Source organism: Girardinichthys multiradiatus, chromosome 2 (genome assembly GCF_021462225.1).
Source record: "Girardinichthys multiradiatus isolate DD_20200921_A chromosome 2, DD_fGirMul_XY1, whole genome shotgun sequence".
Classification (NCBI taxonomy): Eukaryota; Metazoa; Chordata; class Actinopteri; order Cyprinodontiformes; family Goodeidae; genus Girardinichthys; species Girardinichthys multiradiatus.
In genome coordinates, this window is record NC_061795.1 from 29,729,981 (window position 1) to 29,750,913 (window position 20,933).

General features: G+C 40.5%; 3 protein-coding genes across 4 annotated transcripts in view; 2 read left to right on the forward strand and 1 right to left on the reverse strand.

The window, feature by feature from the left end:
* ddx11 (DEAD/H (Asp-Glu-Ala-Asp/His) box helicase 11) overlaps positions 1–2,618 on the reverse strand; it is a 13,926-nt gene extending 11,308 nt beyond the window's left edge. For both annotated transcript variants that reach the window (XM_047348257.1, XM_047348251.1), the window contains exon 1: positions 2,542–2,618. The gene's annotated coding sequence lies outside the window, so the exon portion shown is untranslated. The remainder of the gene's footprint in view (positions 1–2,541) is intronic.
* Positions 2,619–2,902: 284 nt separating this feature from the next.
* fkbp4 (FKBP prolyl isomerase 4) lies at positions 2,903–11,784 on the forward strand. Its single transcript, XM_047380564.1, has 11 exons — positions 2,903–3,309; positions 3,739–3,883; positions 3,969–4,111; positions 5,046–5,166; positions 8,145–8,301; positions 8,437–8,527; positions 8,625–8,708; positions 8,789–8,974; positions 9,102–9,245; positions 10,597–10,692; positions 10,784–11,784. The coding sequence occupies exons 1-11, from the start codon at positions 3,217–3,219 to the stop codon at positions 10,874–10,876; spliced, it is 1,353 nt and encodes a 450-aa protein (XP_047236520.1). The 5' UTR covers positions 2,903–3,216; the 3' UTR covers positions 10,877–11,784.
* A 2,600-nt stretch (positions 11,785–14,384) lies between these two features.
* Positions 14,385–20,933, forward strand: part of b4galnt3b (beta-1,4-N-acetyl-galactosaminyl transferase 3b) — a 52,605-nt gene continuing 46,056 nt past the window's right edge. The window contains exon 1 of the mRNA XM_047354622.1: positions 14,385–14,896. Coding sequence (XP_047210578.1) covers positions 14,761–14,896 — 136 coding nt within the window. The 5' untranslated portion in view covers positions 14,385–14,760. The remainder of the gene's footprint in view (positions 14,897–20,933) is intronic.

Consider the following 20,933-nt stretch of genomic DNA (forward strand, 5'->3'; position numbering starts at 1 on the left):
GTGTACACAGACACATTCGCCCTCTTTTTATCCCTCGGTACTCCCACTCTTTACAAAACCAGTTTATTTCTCTTTGTAGAGTATTTTGATGAACTATAGAGATAAATCACATATAAAGTCAAACACATTCTCAAATGTACAGTTTAATGTATATTATTTCTCGATGACTTTAATAAAATGTCATTTCAAAAGATAATTTTTTTTTATTTCTGTTATTTTTGATGCTTATGGCTTACAGCTGATGAAAACCTAAAATTCAGTTTCTTAGCATTTCAAAATTTTACATAGGACAAATACAACATTCATTTACTGCAAAGTATACGCATTCAACACTTGTTCGGGCCTCGTTTTGTATGAATTACTGTGATCGCCTCCATGAGGCAACCTGCCTGCAGCTCCGCTGAGGTTTTAAGTGAGCCATGGTTGCGTTTCACGTAAGTCATCTGCGTGGCTGGGTCAAGCGTAGTGAAACCATGGTCATTAATGCAGGTATTGATACTTTTGGCGGTGTGGGCAGGTGCTGGAACATGAAACCAGTATTTTCAGAAGGCTCGTCAGAGGAGAGGAAACATGGAGCGCTCTGAAACTTACCGGTAAAAGGCTGGTCCGACTTTGGACTTGATAAGACAAGATAAGATAGACTTTATTGATCTCACAATGGAGAATCGAACTTGTTACAGCAGCTCTTAGTGACACAAAAGTAGGGTGCAGATAGTTGTGAAAAAATTAATATTTTCACCCTACTTGGGTGTTACGAAACACACACAAATGTGATGAAACAACATTTGAAAATCATACTATGACTATATTATTGATAAATACTGCTTTGAATATCACATGTAAAAAGTAAAAATGTTCTTCATTCCTTTGTTATTCATCTGCGCTTCCAGACCTTTTTGTGATCTTTGACATCTCGGGCTCTGAGATCATCTGCTGCAGGGAGACTACACTCAGTGACAATAGCTTGTAAAGTGTGACTGAATCACAGTAACTGCAATCCAAACAGTTCTTTGAGATGACATTTTCAATAAATTGTGCAGAACTTCTTCCCCACTTTTCCTCCTTAATTTTCCAAATAAATGCAACCTTTACTTTACCCATAAAAAGGACTTTGGAGCACTTAGCAACAGTCCAGTGCTTTTCTCCTCAGTAAGATGCTTCTGATGTCGTCTCTGGGTCAGGAGTGGCTTAACACAAGAAATATGACAGTTGTAACCCTTGTCCTGGAAACGTCTAAGGGCGCATTCACACTGCTGGTCGGGTCCCGGGATTGGTAAAAGTGAGACAATTCACACCTTCAGTTGGCCCGGTTGGCTTTCACACAAGAGGTTTTTAGATCAGGCCAAATAGCATCTTGCAGTTGCAAACAAGGGAGTGTTGCTCCATTATCGGAAGAAGAAGAAGCATGAAGTAAAAAGTCAGTCGCAGGGGTTTCTGTTGCTGCTTAGGTGTTCAAATGTAGTTGTGTGGCTGCGCCCCTTCACTACTTCACGTCACCCCACGAGACATTTTCAAACTCTTTTATCTTCGGATTCGCCTTATTTCTTTGTTTTTCCTCTTCTTTTACTTACAACCTCTCTTCCTGCTTTTGGAACGCTGGTCCAGCAAGCATTCACTCAGCAACCAAACAGCTCCAGAGTCCAGATAAACCATACCGAGACCGGCAATTAAAACCATGCTAAGGTCCAGTTCTCTGGTCGGTTTCAGGGTCCGGGTGCTTGCTCTTGAAGCACTGACTCCAGTTGAAGTGCCCCACCATGAATCTCCTTGAATGGATTTTACTTCACAGTCCTCTCAGGGCTGCGGTTATCACTGCTGTGCAGCTTTTGCTATCACACCTTTTCCTTCCACTCAGTTTTCCATTAATATATTTGAATGAATCTGTCTGAAAATAGCCAGTTGACCTTTTGTGACTTAACCTACTTTTAGAAGGTATCAATGACAGTCTGCCGAACAACTGTCAAGTCTTACTCTCTTGTGTGGGTTATAATATTTTACATTTTCTGAATAACTAATTTCTGAGTTTCATTAGCTGTAAGACAGAATCATCAAATTAACAGAAGAAAAGCACTTGAAATATATTACTCTTTGTTTAATGAATTAATAAAACGACTAACACGTTTTCAATTCTATTCCTGATATAAAAGAATCTTTTTAGTTCTATTCAAGTTTATTGAGATACACCTGTTGATTACAATATAAGGACATTTCACGTCTGGGGGCTAGCCCATCAAATGGCTAAAAACCTAGCAACGGCCCTGGTTCACATGCTCGTAAAGAAAGATAAATGACTGCTGTAAGTTACACTGCCATGTCAATGAAGACATTTCCCTGCTACCATTAAATGGGCTGTTACGCCAGTTTATCCGGAGCCTGTGTCACTGGGACATTTTTCAGTGCAACCCAAAGAAAGATTATCACTTTAAAAGCAAAAGTCGGGATGAGCTTAAATACAAAGTATGTTTTATTGGTATCTGAAATGTTTGACCTTCTCGCATTTGTTAGATATATACATACATACATGCTAAGTAGTAAACTCACCGCAGAGATGAAGTATTAAAACGACCTCTGTTCAACTCCCGGGTTTTCAACAACCGCGCCAACAAACTGAGGTGGTCACAAACTGTGACCAATAGGCAGGAAGATGAAAAAAGAGGCGCATGTTTTATCGTATAAAACATTTTATGTGAGCGGAGCATGTTTAAAACAAGCTTAATCTTGTTTTCTTCGTAAACTTTATTTCATATTTATAGAATATAAAAACTATTGATAATGTCGCATTGAAACTATTGGTATACATTGTTTCTAACCCGTGCGATTACTCAATTCCTTCAGCGTTGCACCGCCTTTCTGGTGCATGCTTGTATAATTATGAAACGCCACCAACGCGCGTCCGTTACTGTCGATCCAGCTCGACTGTCTGGAAAGTTCTCTGTTGCCTGTCAGGCTGCACAGCGTGAACTGGAAGCCGTTTCTCTTAACAACAGATATAACTGGGATATTGGTCAGCTTTTTATCAACTCTGTCTGTCTATTTCGTCTCCAAATTCCAACAGCAAGAAAGGGGAGAGTTGAACAGACAGCGGGGGAGCTAAACGACGTCTTGCTGCGACTTGTGTTGACGTTAGTTGTTGCTTGCTGCATTTGGCGTGGTTGGTAGCAAGTGTCAGTTAGTGCTGCGTTGTAGGGATAGGGGGGAATCTGACCTAAAACAACGATGACTGCGGAGGAACAGACCGGCGAAGGGCAACACATCATCCCCACCGAGGGAGAAGACATCACATCAAAGAAAGATGGAGGTGTTTTAAAGGTGAACGAACTGGTGCTCTTTACTTGTGCTAGTGAAAGCTAGGCTAACGTTAACTGCCTTTAGCTTGTATGACGAACGGATTTTCAACGTGATTAAAGTGTAGAAGCTAACAGCAGTGGTGAAAACAAAGCTGTATATTCCAATCCTTTTGGATTGCTTTTGCATTTGGTGTAATTTGACTCTCGGATGAGGGTGAAATGTAATACTTGCAGCGCAACACCGTGCATTTCCAGAAAGATCTGTAGAGAAACGGCTATGACTTCTGCACTGAGCTATTTATGCCCTATATAGGAAAACAATTTCGAATGGGCTGCATTTAAAATAATATTTCTTGATGCACGGAATCTTAACTGTATTGAGGCTATGCAGGACACAGGTTGGCTTTTCATGACAGCATTCCTTAACTTTTTCTTATGTCTCTCCTTACAGCTGGTGAAAAGGGAAGGTACAGGCGCAGAGCTCCCTATGACTGGTGATAAGGTGTTTGTCCATTATGTGGGTACTCTCTTGGATGGGACACATTTTGACTCAAGCAGGGACAGAGGGGATACATTTTCCTTTGAGCTGGGCAAAGGTTGGTCTCCTATCTAAAAGACATCACATTTTCTCGGCCCTAGTTGCACAACGACCAGGGTTATTTAGGTTCTTTCTCCCTTCAGGACAAGTAATTAAGGCATGGGACATCGGAATAGCTACAATGAGAATGGGAGAGCTGTGTCAGCTCATCTGCAAGCCCGAGTATGCTTATGGATCTGCAGGCAGCCCACCCAAGATACCTCCCAACGCCACTCTTGTTTTTGAGGTACGTTTGAGTGTATTTTAATCGACCCCTCTATAATCAGAACAAAACTAGGCATGGGCCGGGATGAGGTTTTTTTCTTGGTATGATAATCTGGAGTAAAACACACAAAAAAAACACATGGTATTTCAAATAAAAATGTTAAACAGGATCTAAAACAGAAAATAAGAATGTATCCATGATACTGCTAAAGTAAGGAGCAGATAAGGGTGGGTTAAAAAAATGTTGACCATAACATGTATATGTACTGTTATTTTGATTTTGATATATAGGTTTCATTAACAAAACAAATTACATAAATAGCAACTAAACTTAGTAAAATTAGTTTTGTTCTTCTGCAGCGATGGAGCTTTTAAAGCTTCAGAGTTGAAATATTGATTTCTTCGGTCCAAGTACATCTGAGTATTCCTGGTAATGAGAAAGCAAACAGTGCTTCAAAGAGAGCCCTTAATGATCCCTTCATGTAAAATCCCTACCAGATCTCAAAGCTCCATTGTAATATATTAAAACAAAAATAAATTATATGTTATTGACCAGATATTATTTAAACAAATCTCATTTTAATTGGTTGTACTCTTTGTTGTAATCTAGTAATTTTGATCATTGTTGCTGTTATGACATTACACCTAAACTACTAATACTACTCTTACTAAAGTAACACTGGGAGTATATTTAGGGCATATTAGCTGGTTTATTATTTGCGCTATCTGCACAGACAGCTGGCCAGCAGTGCACAGGAATAGTTTAGGGGGTTGGGGCAGCACTTCATTGCTCTGTGCTCCTTAAACCGAGAGAAAACTCTGGTTACTCCTCACCTTTGCTGGCATCTCATTAAACTGGCCCATGCCTATTCCAAACTGAAACTCATATTCATGTGAATGCTTATTGTTAGCCTGGAAAAGTCAAGATGTTAATTTATTGGTTTACGTAAATGTAGGTGGAACTGTTTGAATTTCGAGGGGAAGACATAACGGATGATGAAGACGGAGGAATCATCCGGCGTATCATCACTAAAGGAGAGGGATATTCCAAGCCCAATGAAGGAGCTGTTGTGGAAGGTATTCTATGGAGTTACAGCTGTCAGCCATATTATAGGCGGGATGCAGTGTTGTAAAACAAACATAACAAGGAACATCAATCAAAATCTTTTTAAGATGACGCTTATTAGCATTTTTGCATTTCTGTCTTATTGTAATATTTCAGACAATATGCTAAATAGCTTTGACATGACAGCCGAGCCATCTAGGGAATCATTTGTGAAAGAGAACGTACTTAAAAGCCGATCAGATTTTTTTCTTTTTTTAAGAAGTGTCCAAATTATACCTTGAGATGGAAGCTTGAAGCTAGTTTTGATCAAAGCGATAAACCATGGCAGCAGTTGACTGCATGTAGAAGTGAGTACGTGCAGGGGCATATTTTAAAGGTTAGCTGATAGTTAGCTCGGGTAAAAAATTCCACAGTCTATACCTGAATGTTAAATCACTCAAGAGTAGGTTGCAAAACATGTTTAGCTACACTTGTTAGACCAGGGTGAAGTGCTCTGGGTTGTACAGGTCCTTCTCAAAAAATTAGCATATTGTGATAAAGTTCATTATTTTCCATAATGTCATGATGAAAATTTAACATTCATATATTTTAGATTCATTGCACACTAACTGAAATATTTCAGGTCTTTTATTGTCTTAATACGGATGATTTTGGCATACGGCTCATGAAAACCCCAAATTCCTATCTCACAAAATTAGCATATCATTAAAAGGGTCTCTAAACGAGCTATGAACCTAATCATCTGAATCAACGAGTTAACTCTAAACACCTGCAAAAGATTCCTGAGGCCTTTAAAACTCCCAGCCTGGTTCATCACTCAAAACCCCAATCATGGGTAAGACTGCCGACCTGACTGCTGTCCAGAAGGCCACTATTGACACCCTCAAGCAAGAGGGTAAGACACAGAAAGAAATTTCTGAACGAATAGGCTGTTCCCAGAGTGCTGTATCAAGGCACCTCAGTGGGAAGTCTGTGGGAAGGAAAAAGTGTGGCAGAAAACGCTCCACAACGAGAAGAGGTGACCGGACCCTGAGGAAGATTGTGGAGAAGGGCCAATTCCAGACCTTGGGGGACCTGCGGAAGCAGTGGACTGAGTCTGGAGTAGAAACATCCAGAGCCACCGTGCACAGGCGTGTGCAGGAAATGGGCTACAGGTGCCGCATTCCCCAGGTCGAGCCACTTTTGAACCAGAAACAGCAGCAGAAGCGCCTGACCTGGGCTACAGAGAAGCAGCACTGGACTGTTGCTCAGTGGTCCAAAGTACTTTTTTCAGATGAAAGCAAATTCTGCATGTCATTCGGAAATCAAGGTGCCAGAGTCTGGAGGAAGACTGGGAAGAAGGAAATGCCAAAATGCCAGAAGTCCAGTGTCAAGTACCCACAGTCAGTGATGGTCTGGGGTGCCGTGTCAGCTGCTGGTGTTGGTCCACTGTGTTTTATCAAGGGCAGGGTCAATGCAGCTAGCTATCGGGAGATTTTGGAGCACTTCATACTTCCATCTGCTGAAAAGCTTTATGGAGATGAAGATTTCATTTTTCAGCACGACCTGGCACCTGCTCACAGTGCCAAAACCACTGGTAAATGGTTTACTGACCATGGTATCACTGTGCTCAATTGGCCTGCCAACTCTCCTGACCTGAACCCCATAGAGAATCTGTGGGATATTGTGAAGAGAACGTTGAGAGACTCAAGACCCAACACTCTGGATGAGCTAAAGGCCGCTATCGAAGCATCCTGGGCCTCCATAAGACCTCAGCATTGCCACAGGCTGATTGCCTCCATGCCACGCCGCATTGAAGCAGTCATTTCTGCCAAAAGATTCCCGACCAAGTATTGAGTGCATAACTGTACATGATTATTTGAAGGTTGACGTTTTTTGCATTAAAAACACTTTTCTTTTATTGGTCGGATGAAATATGCTAATTTTGTGAGATAGGAATTTTGGGTTTTCATGAGCTGTATGCCAAAATCATCCGTATTAAGACAATAAAAGACCTGAAATATTTCAGTTAGTGTGCAATGAATCTAAAATATATGAATGTTAAATTTTCATCATGACATTATGGAAAATAATGAACTTTATCACAATATGCTAATATTTTGAGAAGGACCTGTATATATTTAAGTAGTGCCAGTTTTCAGCAGATTTTGAGCCTTATTTACCTAAAAAGAAGAAGAAAAAAAAGAGGGCGATGGCTCAAAAGGTACCAGGTTGAAGTTGTAGACTAGTTCCTAACATTACTGCTTTTGTTATTGAAAATGCATCCATCTGAAAAGAGCTCATTTGTCAAGACCGTATGAGTGCTGAGCGCATCATACTTGTTTATAAATATATGTTTATCCTTGCATTGCAAGTGTACTTTACTGTTTTAAAATCACAAGCCAACCATAATGCAATTTATCTAGAAATATATATTCTACCCTGCCAGCACAGGCTGTTAATGCAGATGGACACTTAAAAAAAAAATTATTTAGGGAGAGATTTTCAGTGACATGTTAGATGTTTTTATAGGGAAAAAAGGTACAACACATAATGTTTTCCTTAGTTAAATTAAACCACAAACATCCTGCAAGTTTTGCCTCTAACGCAGGTTTTGCAATACTCTGAGAGGTCCGTGTCCTTTTCATTTTTCGAATGGACTAAAATGGAAAACAATCGACGCCAAAAAGTTAGGGCGTATTGATGCTTTTCTATAAAGATCAGACTACTTTGTTTGTTTTGTTAATTTTATTTTTGAGCAGGTAAAGTTTTTGTTTTTACAATATTTTTGTTTTAATAAAAAAAACAAAATGTGACCCTTTCAACTTGAAAGGCTGCATGACAAAAGGTTTAGACCCAACTGAAGACTGGGTTGACTTCCAGAGTTGGTAGCCAGCTTCGTTGCACCACCTAAACACAGTTTTTATTGTTGGTCCCTCAAAAAGAACCCAGCTTTATAGTACATAGCACCAAGGTTTGGCTCCAGTTAATCCCAGTGTTTCTGTTTCAGTCTATGTGCAGGGTACCTGTGGTGGACGTGTGTTTGACGAGAGAGAACTGAAGTTTGAGATTGGGGATGGAGAGAGTTTTGGCTTGCCCAGTGGTGTGGAGAAAGCCATCATGGCTATGGAACAGGGAGAAGAGGCATTCTTCACCATGAAGCCTAAGTATGATTATGTCCATTAGTCGATCTCATCTTTTCTCCCAAGTCGCACAAAACCTTTTTGGTACAGCAGAGTTTAAAGTTAGACAGCAATGTGTCCCCATACACTAAAGGCAAATCCTGTGTGTTTGATTTGTAGATACGGCTTTGGGAATGCTGGAAATGAAAAGTATGATATTCCCAGTGGAGCAACATTGCAGTATAAGATTACGCTGACAGCCTTTGAGAAGGTAAGCATATCACAGAGCTCTGTGACAAGTTGGTAAATTGCTTAGCTTGTTTTTTTTTTGTTTGTTTTTTAACTGATTACTTATTTTGATCTAATAGGCTAAGGAGTCATGGGAAATGAACACAGCAGAAAAGCTGGAGCAAAGCGGTTTTGTCAAAGAGAAGGGAACACAGTGTTTTAAGGTACATGTTAAAAAGCCAAGTGATTTTTATGCTGTCCGCTTCCTTGTCATGTTTTCTGACCCATGGATTCTTTGTTACAGGAGGGAAAATACAAGCAGGCATCTGTGCAGTACAAAAAGATTGTTTCATGGCTGGAGCACGAGTCCAGCTTGTCGGATGAGGATGAAAAGAAGGCAGTAGCCCTGCGACTGGCTGCACATCTGAACCTGGCCATGTGCTTCCTTAAAATGCATGAGCCAAGTAAAGCCTCGGAAAACTGCGACAAGGTATTGTCCTCTTTCTCCGTTAATCTTAAAGTGGTAGACTGGACAGATGTCTTTCAGATGAGGTTTGTTTGATTAAAGGAAAGATTACTTGTTCAAATCTCAAAAAGACAGTGTTTCCTGTTTTCAGGCACTGGAAATGGACTCTACAAGCGAGAAGGCTTTGTTCCGTCGAGGAGAGGCGCTGTTCGAGATAAATGAATTTGACAAGGCAAGAGATGATTTCCAGCGAGTTGTTCAGCTGTATCCTTCCAACAAAGCTGCAAAGACTCAGGTATAACACCATGTGTTAACAATCGTTTTTATATTCTGTGTCATGCAAAAGTATTGGAGTTTGACACTTTTTTTTTTTTTTTTTCAAAATTAAAATCAGTTATTTGATTTTTATTGGGATTTTGTAATTTAAAGTAGAAGGAAAAGCCTAGCAAGAATTTGTATTCAGCCACCCTGAATGAATGTTTTGTGAAAGCACCTACTAGCTTTGCTTTTAGATTTTTTTGAGATTGAGATTTGTATCCATTATTTGCAAAATAGTTTAACCTTGATTATACAGGTGGGAGAGTGTCTGTGATCATCAGTTTCCAAGGCCAATGGTGTTTATTAGGTCTGGCTATTCCAACATTTGAATATACTTTGACCTGAAACAATTAATTGTAGCTCTAAATTTATCTTTAGAGTTGTTGCCCCCACTGGAAGATGAACTTTAGTGCCAGTCTCAGGTCTTTTGCATCCTCTTAACGGGTTTTCTTTTGGATTGCTCTGTATTTAGCTCCTTCGATGGCCACATCTACTCTGAACAGCTTCCCTGTCCCTGGTGAAGAAAAACATCCATCACAGCATATTGCTGCCACCACCATGTTTGACTGTGAGGGTGGTATGTTCAGGGGGATGTGCAGATTTAGATTTCTACTACAAATACAGTTTTCATATTAAGGTCAAATAGTTACATTTTGGTCTCCTCTGACCAGAGCACCTAAGTCTACATGTTTGCCGTCTTCCCTTCATGACTTGTGTCAAACTGCAAACAGGACTTCTTATGAGCCTTCTTTTAAAAATAACTTTTCTGGGGTGTGGTGGTGGTGCAGTGGTAAAGCATGAGACCCATAGACAGAGCTTGATGTAGAACTGCTGCTTCTCTGTATTGGAAGGAGTTATTTGAGGTTGTTTGGGGTATTTGATCAGGATGCCTCCTGGGCGCCTAACTTTAGAGGATTTTTGGCCACTTCCCACTTGGAGGAGATCCCGGAAGGACTTTTTATACCATCTGGCCTGGGAACGCCTTTGGATTCCTCAGAATAAGCTGGAGCCAAGGAGAGGGGTGTCTGGGTTTCCCTCCTGGACCTGTTGGTGCCGCCACCTGATCTTGGCTGAGCAGAAGACGACATAAAATCACAATAAAATAAATTGCAGTTTAAGATTGTAACTTGAAAAGGTTCAGGGGGTATGAATACTTTTGACTTCTGCTTGGGTTTTATCTTACTATTTTCAACATGCCAAATTTTCCCCCAAATAGTTGAAAAGTCATTGCCGATTTCATATCAACGTTATGATAAAGTAATAAAAGAACATTCTTTCAAATAAAACTAGTTTCCTTGTTGGTGCTTAACCTATGCTTTTCCCATTAGGTGGTCCTGTGTCAGAAACGCATTAAGGAGCAGCATGAAAAGGACAAACGCATCTATGCCAACATGTTCCAGAAATTTGCAGAAAGGGATTCAAAGGTAAGGGCTCGAGCCACTAGAGGGCAGCATAAATCACCAGAGACTAACTTGAAAGGGTGCTGATTTGGTTTTTGTTTTCCTTTTTGAGCAGAAAGAAGCAGAGAAGGTGAAACCTGAGGGCAAGGAGAACTGCCAGGACGCAATGGAGGTTGAAAAGGAAACTCAGAGTGAAGCAAAAGCATAGATGAAGATGCAACTATTATGGTTCAATTGTACTTAAGACTTTTGTAACCGGCCATTAGTGTTTAAGGTGTGATTGTATGTATATGTATGTGAATGAGAATGAGTGTCACTGAGGGCGCCGACCTCGGGCGTGTCTTTGGCATTTCGCTGTGTCCATGCTCTTTGGTGTGGCAGCTAGCTGAGTGGGGCTTCCTCGGCTGACGGCACTGTGGGAAATGGATTTATTTGGTGAATTGTGTGCCATGACCCCTGGTTTTGAACACTTTCAGCACACAACTCTGAATTGTGCATGTGATTTTTGAAGAAACGTGGGTAGGGAAAAAAGTGCATCCCAGTTATTGAGTGCAGAGTTTTACAACCCATCAAGGGCTCCGCCATTTATCCTGCACCATTTCTAGTCCTGTATTCTCAACTGTCCATCCCAGCGTCCTCATGGGCCTACTGATCAATTGTTGGAGCAAGGATGACTGCACAGAACTGGTGTGGTTTGAATGTTGCTGGCCTGTGTCCTTAAGTATGTACGTAGCAGCACTGTGGATTGGCAGCGTGATGAAACGTTAGTCTGGAATAGTTCCCCCACTTTGATCTTCTCTCAGCATATTATGGGGTTCCCTTAAAATCCCTTGGGTACAGGACTGTTCACTTTTCCTTTAGAAATATTGAGTTTGTACTTTAGTTTTTTTCTAGTGTTGTGCTTGTGATTACTGTATTGTTTTCAACAAAAATTTATAAAGTAGAACTGATTAAGCAACTGGAATCTGTGCATAAGCCCTTTGCATTCTAGTCAGTGCCTACAGGGACAAAAGCTTGAGTAATGTAAGATAAGCTTTTTTTTTTTTAGTTTATCTTTGTTGGGAAGTCACTGCGTGGTGTGTCCTGACAGATTTACAATAAACGGTTCACTACAAACTAATTGCATTTGTACCTTTTTTGTGTCCATTTTAATCTTCGCATCTCACTTTTGAGGTTTCCTATAGTACTTTCCTTTCCCATCTCTGCTTGTTTGGTATCTTTTCTTACTCAAAAGAACCGTGAGAAGCTGTAAAATCAACAACACCAAGAATTCTTCACCACAGGGTGCGTTTACTCAAAGCTTAAAATGAGGAGATAAATGGGGAAATATGGTTTTGGAAATTTGACCAGAAAGAGGCAGTTTAAAAAAGCAAATCAAGATGGCAGATTAGCTGAGATCCTGGTTTCTCACATTTAGCTTTTATGTTGGGTTGTAGTTGCAGTGCAGATACTTGGACTAATCTGTCTTATTTCCTATCTATAATTGGTTTAACAAGTAATTTAGTATCTTTTTGTCTACTTTCATATGTACATTAACTTTGACATACTATTTTTAATCTATAAGGTCCAATTTGTTGATGGACGCACCTTTGCCAGCAATACCAACTTTCTAATGTAGACATCTTCCTCAAGGTTTAGGAGTGTGTTCATAGTTAGATGAGAAAACCAGAGTTGCAGCCTCTGCTGTAATTCATCCTGGATTTTTATGTGTTGATGGGAGGTACAGAAGCTCTTATCACTATAAGGGGATTTAAATAATTCACCACAGCATAAGAACAGAAGATGTTAGCCGCCCACCAGTGTGTCCCGGTGGATGCACTGTCTTTAGAGGTGTTCATTCTGCGTATGTGCGTAACCCACACTAATGCTGGAAATATTAAAGCGGTGGTGCACTTGTTTCCTGAAGGTCGGCACACCGCATTCCGTAAGTTCTTGATTTATTAAGAAATATTGCCTTAAGCCAGGTATGTCCATAGGGCCATTTGTGGCTTTTGAACATAGTTCAAGAATGATACCAATTTGGTCCTGCAGCAAAAGGAGCTGATGCAGATGGACACTTTTTCTCATTTTTGAAGACTGAAATTTTCAACGTCAAATTACTATTTTCTTAAATGGAGAGTGTCATAGGTACAAAACAAAGTGTTTTCTTTTATTAGCCATCTTATTTTGCTTTAATTTCAATATGGTATGTAGGGCCACAAACAAACAGCGACTTTTTAACCTAAAGCAGACTTGGGCACACCCAGTCATTGGACTTGGCTGAATACAACAAGGGTTTTCGGGGACAGTTCTCATTCTTTTTGTTCTTTTCTACTTCAATAAAATATTGCATATTTAGTTTATTGTTGAGTAGGCAAAAAGAAGAAAAATCACAATAAAATAATTTTGTGTTTGGTGAGTTTGGCCCTCAGTGCAAAAAGTTTGGACACCCCTGGCTTAAGCTGTCAGCATTTTGTAAGAACCTCCTAATGCTCTGGTCAGAGTTATTAACTTGCTGCCAGCTTACTGCCAAACGAATCACTCTGGTATTGTTTTTGTCAGCACAAGGCTTTAACCTGTTTAGTTTTGTTAAAACCAGGGGCTGGTTAATGATTCTTTCCAAGGTTGCGCCTGCTTTAGTTGGCAGGTCAGAATCTTCTTTTCCATGGACGAGCAAGAAGTCATTTGATCCCCCAGCTTTAACTCAGGGACGCTAGTCTCATCTTTCGGAAGCGTTGTTTACTGCTGATGATAAGACACTTGCTTTGTTCATTAGGTAATGAAGGTAAATGCTGTGCCTGTTGGGAGAGTCTGATTGATCCTATTTCTGTTTTTTTTTGTTTTACAGTAAGACAAAGAAAAAGACAAGGTCATGTCAGAGCTACCGCACCCCTCGGAGCTCCTCCGGTCCTTGGACCCCAGAAGCGATCTCACACTTTATCTAAAGACTTTAAAGGATCGATTCTCAAACAGTTTCAAACTTTTAGCTGCTTTGCATCTAAATTAAGGCAGATGAATGATTACAGAGATCAGCGCTGAGGCTCTCGTCTCGGACCGTCGCCATCTGTTAGAAGATGACGAAGAGCCTCGATAGAAGGTCACATGTTTTATATCTGGCTCTCCAATGCAATGGATGTGCCCTCCCTCAGTGATTATCAGTAGACTATGTGTCACCATTGTGGTGTTTATCTGTTTTGAATGTGTCCATTCTTAATCTAAGTGTGCTGTGGCTTTCTAATAAAACCAGTTATACCAGTTGCTCCACTATCAAACCCAGTGCCCCAGCCTCAGGTCACTCATGATTACCCTTGGGGATGAAGACGTGGATTCTGACAGGAAAACAGTTGCTCTACCTGTAACAGGTAGATCCTGATTTACTGAGTGGGGGTTGTCCACCTGGTTGGCTTCTGCTCATGTTTACTCCTCCCTAAGGCACTGAAATCAAGTTAACGTTAAGCAAGAATGTAGCACCTCAGGTTTGGCATTTCAAAATAATAAAATGTTAGACACACACGTTAGAAAACTCAAAATAAAGTTGCAAATGTAACATCGTGTGAATGAACTGAAGTTATATGTCGACGCTCTCAAAATGAAGCACACACAAAACTAAATTATTTCATTTTGTTTGGCATCATTGCACGCATGCCTCACGCAGAGGTCGAACTGGCCCAACTTCCTGTCTGCTTCTGTCCTGTCTGACTTGATTAAATTGAGACGGTGATGAAGCTGGTGTGATATTTCACTCGTTTGTTTCATTGTGCGCTGCGTGGAGGGAGCAGAGGTCAGCACGCCAGCGGGAGTTAGACCTACAAGAAACTTTTAGAAATATTTTGATGATCAGGAGAGGTCCGTGCAGATTACCGGGTGGCACAGGTCAGGATGGGTTTCTTTCTTGGATAAGAGCCGCCAGGGGACTCTCGCACCGGGATCGCTCGGGCTCCCAGGAGCAGTAAAGTCGCAGCGCACCCGCCAGGAGCAGCTGTGTGCGCCTGGCTGCCTCCGCTCTCTGGCGGGCGGACTCGCGGTGTGTCCCGGGGTCTCCCGCTGATAACAAAGCAAGGTGATCGGACGAATGAGCGACTGTTCGAGAGCCAGATTCGTCCCGCAGACAACATGATCACGGGTTTTTTCCCCTTGAAAAAGCTGCGGCGGAATGGCAAGTATTTTCTGTTTGCGGCGGTTCTCCTGGTTGGAGCGTTGGCAGTTTACCATGAGATGGTTGCTGCAAGAGCGTGGAGCAGTGAAGTCGGTAAGTTAGGACTCAACAAGTGTTTGTCTCTTAAACTTTTGGGTTTTTGTGTTTTTTTCACCATGCTGCAAACTAAATCTGGATACCTAAATATAAAATGTTATGTTGCACGAGAAGAATGCAGAAAAGGTCAAATAAGAATGACTGCGGAAACCTCCTAAATAACAGCTGTGCGTTTTATTATCGCCACTGCACATTTCTGTGTTGAGCTGTTCTTGGAACTGAGTCACCTCATTTCTGAAGGAGCTCCGACTTTGCAGAATACACATGACAGCTTTATTAATTTCATGAAGCTGAATTGCAGTGCCTTACAAAATTACTCATACCCATTGAACATGTCCACCTTTTATCATGTTGCAACCACAAACCTTAACCTGTACTTGACAGAGCAACACATAGTAGTGTGGTTTAATTTTCCTTTTTTTGTCAAACAAAAAGTGTGGCAAACATTTCTATTCAGTCTTCTTTACTCGGGTACCCCTATATAAAGTCCAGTGCAACTGATTGCAGTCAGAAGTCACCTGATTAGTGAAGAGAGTCCACTTGTGTGTAATTTAGTTTCAATATAAATACATCTGTTTTGGCCTCAGAGATTTGTTAGAACACTGGTGAACAAACGGCATTATGATGACCAAGGTACACAGCAGATGGCCAGGAAGAGAGTTTTGGAGAATGCTAGATTAGAAAATAGTATACTAAGGTTTAATACAAAAATATCAAGAGTACAGCAAAAGTGCAGACATACCAAAAAATGGCCCAGCACCTGAACTGACAGGCGGACAACATGAACATTAATCAAAGAAGAAGAGGACCCAGTTAACTCTAGAGGAGCTGCAGAACTCCACAGCCCACCTGGGAGAATCTGTCAAGAGGACATATGTTAGTTCTGTTAGAAGAAACCCATAGTGTAAGAAGTTCTGTTTGAAGTTTGCCAGAGAAGTCACAGCAAACATGCGAAAGATTGCACTTTGCTTAGATGGAACCAAAATGTAACTCTCTATCCAACATGCAAAATGCTATGTGTAAAGGAAAACAGTACACCTCAACCTGAACACGTTTAATTTCCTTCCACGGAGCTAATTTGTGTTGGTCTGTTACATAAAATCCCAATAGAATACATTGAGGTTTGTGGTTCTAAAGTGGTCCAAGTGTTTCTAAGGACACAGCAAACTGCAGTGATTGATAAAACCAAATGTCCACAGTTATAAAAGTGAAGCATTTTAATAAGGTTAAAGCTTATAGACTTTGAGTTTGGTAATCAGTTTCAAAATTGGTTTTCAGATCATTCGCTTCGTAACTTTAAATGCAAGTTTCCTTTAATCAAAATACTGCTTAGAGCAACTCAAACCTGTCATTAGTGTGCAAAGGAAACCAAAGCCTAAGGCAGGTGAAACAACAGGATTACAAAGAAGTGTGTGTTTTGAAGCTTCATAGACGGTAAGGAGTAAAAGGGCGACAAAGAGGTCAGGATGTCAGTCGGAGCTCAGAAGGAAACCTTGTCTCACACAAAGAAACCACATTTCCTGCCCTCTTCTTTATTTACACTTCATGTCACCATTTTCTGCCTGTCACAGTCTGCAAACTGACTCAAAGATGTGGCTGCGACTACAGAGTGGATGGAGATGAAAACAGCTACAGCTGTCAATGTGGCATCTGCCCACCACACAAACAGAAATGCATGATCCTCATGTTTTTACCAACTCATCAGCGTATGAAATGGGGCTTGTCGGGCCGCACGTACAGTACGTTCCTTTACAGAAACACAGTTACAATTCTCTCGTCAGGAAGTGTGATGGAAATTCTTGTGATTTGGCTGAAGTTTAATCATCTGCTAGGAGAACAGTGTTAGTAATTACTTTAATGGCTTTAAGATGAAGGCAAGGCGTCTTTCAGTTATGTGGGCTGTGAAGTTATAACTCAATTTAAGTGATCACAGTTAGGCAAAGCACTTTTTTTTATTGGAGGCCAGAGTTACCTGGATTTGAACATAGATTATAGCCATTAATGTTCATTCCTTCGTCTATCCATCTATCTCTAAAATCATCTTAACCTTTGCTCCTTGAAGTGATGTTTGCAATTACAGTCTTTTACTTCTCTTTTACGGGGCAGTTAAAATGTAAACCTCCTGCTAAAACCTTACGATGAAGTAGAGGAGATAACATTTCACAATACGGTTCAATAGTTTTAAACTATCTGTAATATCTTCACAATTTAAACAAGGATTACACACATGTTTTCTAAGATTCAACGTGGTTTTGACCAATAGTTCTCCAGGCCTTCTAAAGTTTTCTTTCAGAATTTTTCTTTGCTCTGTCCAGATCTTGCACCTAAGCACAATGGAATATTAAATTCTATATGCTCAAAATTAGGACAGCAAAAAAACAAAATGAAAACAGAGGAAGTTATATCATCTACTCAGTAATAACTTTTTGGCTTTTACCTCATTGGTGCCAAGATAAACAGTAAACAAATTACAGGTCAAACTGCGTTATTGTTAGTATTTTTATTGTTTTATAGAATTAAAATAAAACAATCGAGTTTTGTCTTTGCAAAAGACAAATGGTAAAGTACACGGAGTACTGATTACATTTTGTTTTTTGTTAATTCTGACACTCACCTTAGGTCATGAGATATATTGAATGAAAGAATTTGATCAAGCTGGTAAAATGAGTGTTGTTTATCCTGAGGGTAGCAAGCTCAGAAGCAGGGGCTCTACACTGAGCCCCTGCTTCTGTGCATGGAAAGGAGTCAGCTGAGGTGTTTTGAGTGTTTGATCCTAATGCCTTCTAGATGCCTCCCTTCGGATGTTTTCTTGGCATGTCCCACTGAAAGGAGACTGCAGGGTAGATCCTAAACTTGCTGGAGGGACAATATTACAGGTCCTTCTCAAAATATTAGCATATTGTGATAAAGTTCATTATTTTCCATAATGTCATGATGAAAATTTAACATTCATATATTTTAGATTCATTGCACACTAACTGAAATATTTCAGGTCTTTTATTGTCTTAATACGGATGATTTTGGCATACAGCTCATGAAAACCCAAAATTCCTATCTCACAAAATTAGCATATCATTAAAAGGGTCTCTAAACGAGCTATGAACCTAATCATCTGAATCAACAAGTTAACTCTAAACACCTGCAAAAGATTCCTGAGGCCTTTAAAACTCCCAGCCTGGTTCATCACTCAAAACCCCAATCATGGGTAAGACTGCCGACCTGACTGCTGTCCAGAAGGCCAATATTGACACCCTCAAGCAAGAGGGTAAGACACAGAAAGAAATTTCTGAACGAATAGGCTGTTCCCAGAGTGCTGTATCAAGGCACCTCAGTGGGAAGTCTGTGGGAAGGAAAAAGTGTGGCAGAAAACGCTGCACAATGAGAAGAGGTGACCGGACCCTGAGGAAGATTGTGGAGAAGGGCCGATTCCAGACCTTGGGGGACCTGCGGAACCAGTGGACTGAGTCTGGAGTAGAAACATCCAGAGCCACCATGCACAGGCGTGTGCAGGAAATGGGCTACAGGTGCCGCATTCCCCAGGTCAAGCCATTTTTGAACCAGAAACAGCGGCAGAAGCGCCTGACCTGGGCTACAGAGAAGCAGCACTGGACTGTTGCTCAGTGGTCCAAAGTACTTTTTTCAGATGAAAGCAAATTCTGCATGTCATTCGGAAATCAAGGTGCCAGAGTCTGGAGGAAGACTGGGGAGAAGGAAATGCCAAAATGCCAGAAGTCCAGTGTCAAGTACCCACAGTCAGTGATGGTCTGGGGTGTCGTGTCAGCTGCTGGTGTTGGTCCACTGTGTTTTATCAAGGGCAGGGTCAATGCAGCTAGCTATCAGGAGATTTTGGAGCACTTCATGCTTCCATCTGCTGAAAAGCTTTATGGAGATGAAGATTTCATTTTTCAGCACGACCTGGCACCTGCTCACAGTGCCAAAACCACTGGTAAATGGTTTACTGACCATGGTATCACTGTGCTCAATTGGCCTGCCAACTCTCCTGACCTGAACCCCATAGAGAATCTGTGGGATATTGTGAAGAGAACGTTGAGAGACTCAAGACCCAACACTCTGGATGAGCTAAAGTCTGCTATCGAAGCATCCTGGGCCTCCATAAGACCTCAGCAGTGCCACAGGTTGATTGCCTCCATGCCACGCCGCATTGAAGCAGTCATTTCTGCAAAAGGATTCCCGACCAAGTATTGAGTGCATAACTGTACATGATTATTTGAAGGTTGACGTTTTTTGTATTAAAAACACTTTTATTTTATTGGTTGGATGAAATATGCTAATTTTGTGAGATAGGAATTTTGGGTTTTCATGAGCTGTATCCGTATTAAGACAATAAAAGACCTGAAATATTTCAGTTAGTGTGCAATGAATCTAAAATATATGAATGTTAAATTTTCATCATGACATTATGGAAAATAATGAACTTTATCATAATATGCTAATATTTTGAGAAGGACCTGTATATCCTTCCTGGCCAGTATGGATATATAGCCTTAATTACCATAATGGTTATTAAGGCGACATGATTCTTTGGAAGGCATATAAAAAAGAAATGGCAAATGACTTAGGGTTTTTTCATAGTATCATAAACGGATATATTTGGGATTTTCTGTTAGGTTTTCAAGAAAGCATGTGCTTGAAATGAGGCATATTGTGTGTGGAGTCATAGGTTTGGTTTTCTTTTTAATTAAGTCAAACTGTTTCCTCATTAGACCATTTTTTGCTCTTAGGATTAAACTAAAATAAGTGCTTTCCATTGTGAATAGATGTTGATGCTGATGCTTACAGGAAATTTGTTTTTTCTAATGTTGAGAATCAGATTAACAGTTTTAGGCTCCAACTCTACATTTGACAGCTGATAATCCATTGCAAGGAATTAGGATGGAATGAGAAAGTAACATTACTATAACACCAGTCAAAGGATGGGAAACGGTGCACAGAATACGCGTGCTAATGTTATCTCAGTTCTTTGCACCCAGCTGTTTTTGTACATGGAAATTGAGACTTTTACAAATTTTTGGTAAATAAATTTAGTTAACAAAAACAATCTGGTAATTTTCCTCCAAGATTAGAGGTTTTCCCCCAACTGACAAATAAACAATACATGTGGTGTATGCTGGACAGACAGCCAGTCTAATTACAGGCCTAACACAAAGACGGATACACACTCGAGACAACAGCCAGTTTAGAATCACCAGTTAAACTGCAATTAAGTTTTTGGTCAGAAACAGAAGCCCCCACAGCCTCGAAATGAGACAATAGTCTGTTCACTTTCAGAACGTGGTCACTGTGAAGCACTAGGGAACATATGGACATGTACAGTTATGGATTAAGCTGATGCATGCAGATAAATCTTTACAACACAAACTAAAAGTTTTTTTCCCCACTCATGTTTAAAAGTGAGAATGGACTTCATCAATGCCCCTGGCTTTTCAGTAGTAATCATAATATTGCTTCAGCTTGACTTTTGATAACTCAAGGTTTCTTGACCGTAGGAACGGCTACAAAGCCTTCAACATGAAATGAAAGCTCAATCCAAAAATTTTAAGGCTGGATCCAAGCCAAAAATCATCCCTGGAAAAATGGTTCAAATGCATCTTTAAAAGCCACCAGTCATTGACATTCCTGCCAAGGACCAGTGTTTGCAAACTCTGACCAGACCTGAGAATGACCTATTCATACCTGTACAAAAGGTTTTTCTTCACTGCATGACTCAAGATAAATAGATTAAGCTATTCAGAAACCCAGATTAGGCAACGCTATATAAGCAGTGAAACACACATCCTTTACCAAGTAGACAGATAAATATATCCTGAAGTCAACAATAACCACTCTGCATGGATGCCATAAAATTCTAACAAAAGAGACTTTATACCTCTGATATTAGCTACAGTACTGTTTTTATTTTCCTTGTGCAGCAGGTCAATCACATGTTCATCGCCTCTACCCCAGAGAACAAACTGACGCAGACTGGCAGCGCAGGTTGCTCAGGGATCACACATGTTTGGGGTTTAAGATATGG

Excerpts from the sequence above, each read along its gene's own strand:
- fkbp4 (XM_047380564.1), top strand. The coding sequence starts at position 3,217 with ATGACTGCGGAGGAACAGACCGGCGAAGGGCAACACATCATCCCCACC. Across the intron at positions 3,310-3,738 it reads AAGATGGAGGTGTTTTAAAG|CTGGTGAAAAGGGAAGGTAC; the intron begins GTGAACGAACTG and ends CTCTCCTTACAG. Across the intron at positions 8,302-8,436 it reads TTCTTCACCATGAAGCCTAA|ATACGGCTTTGGGAATGCTG; the intron begins GTATGATTATGT and ends TTTGATTTGTAG.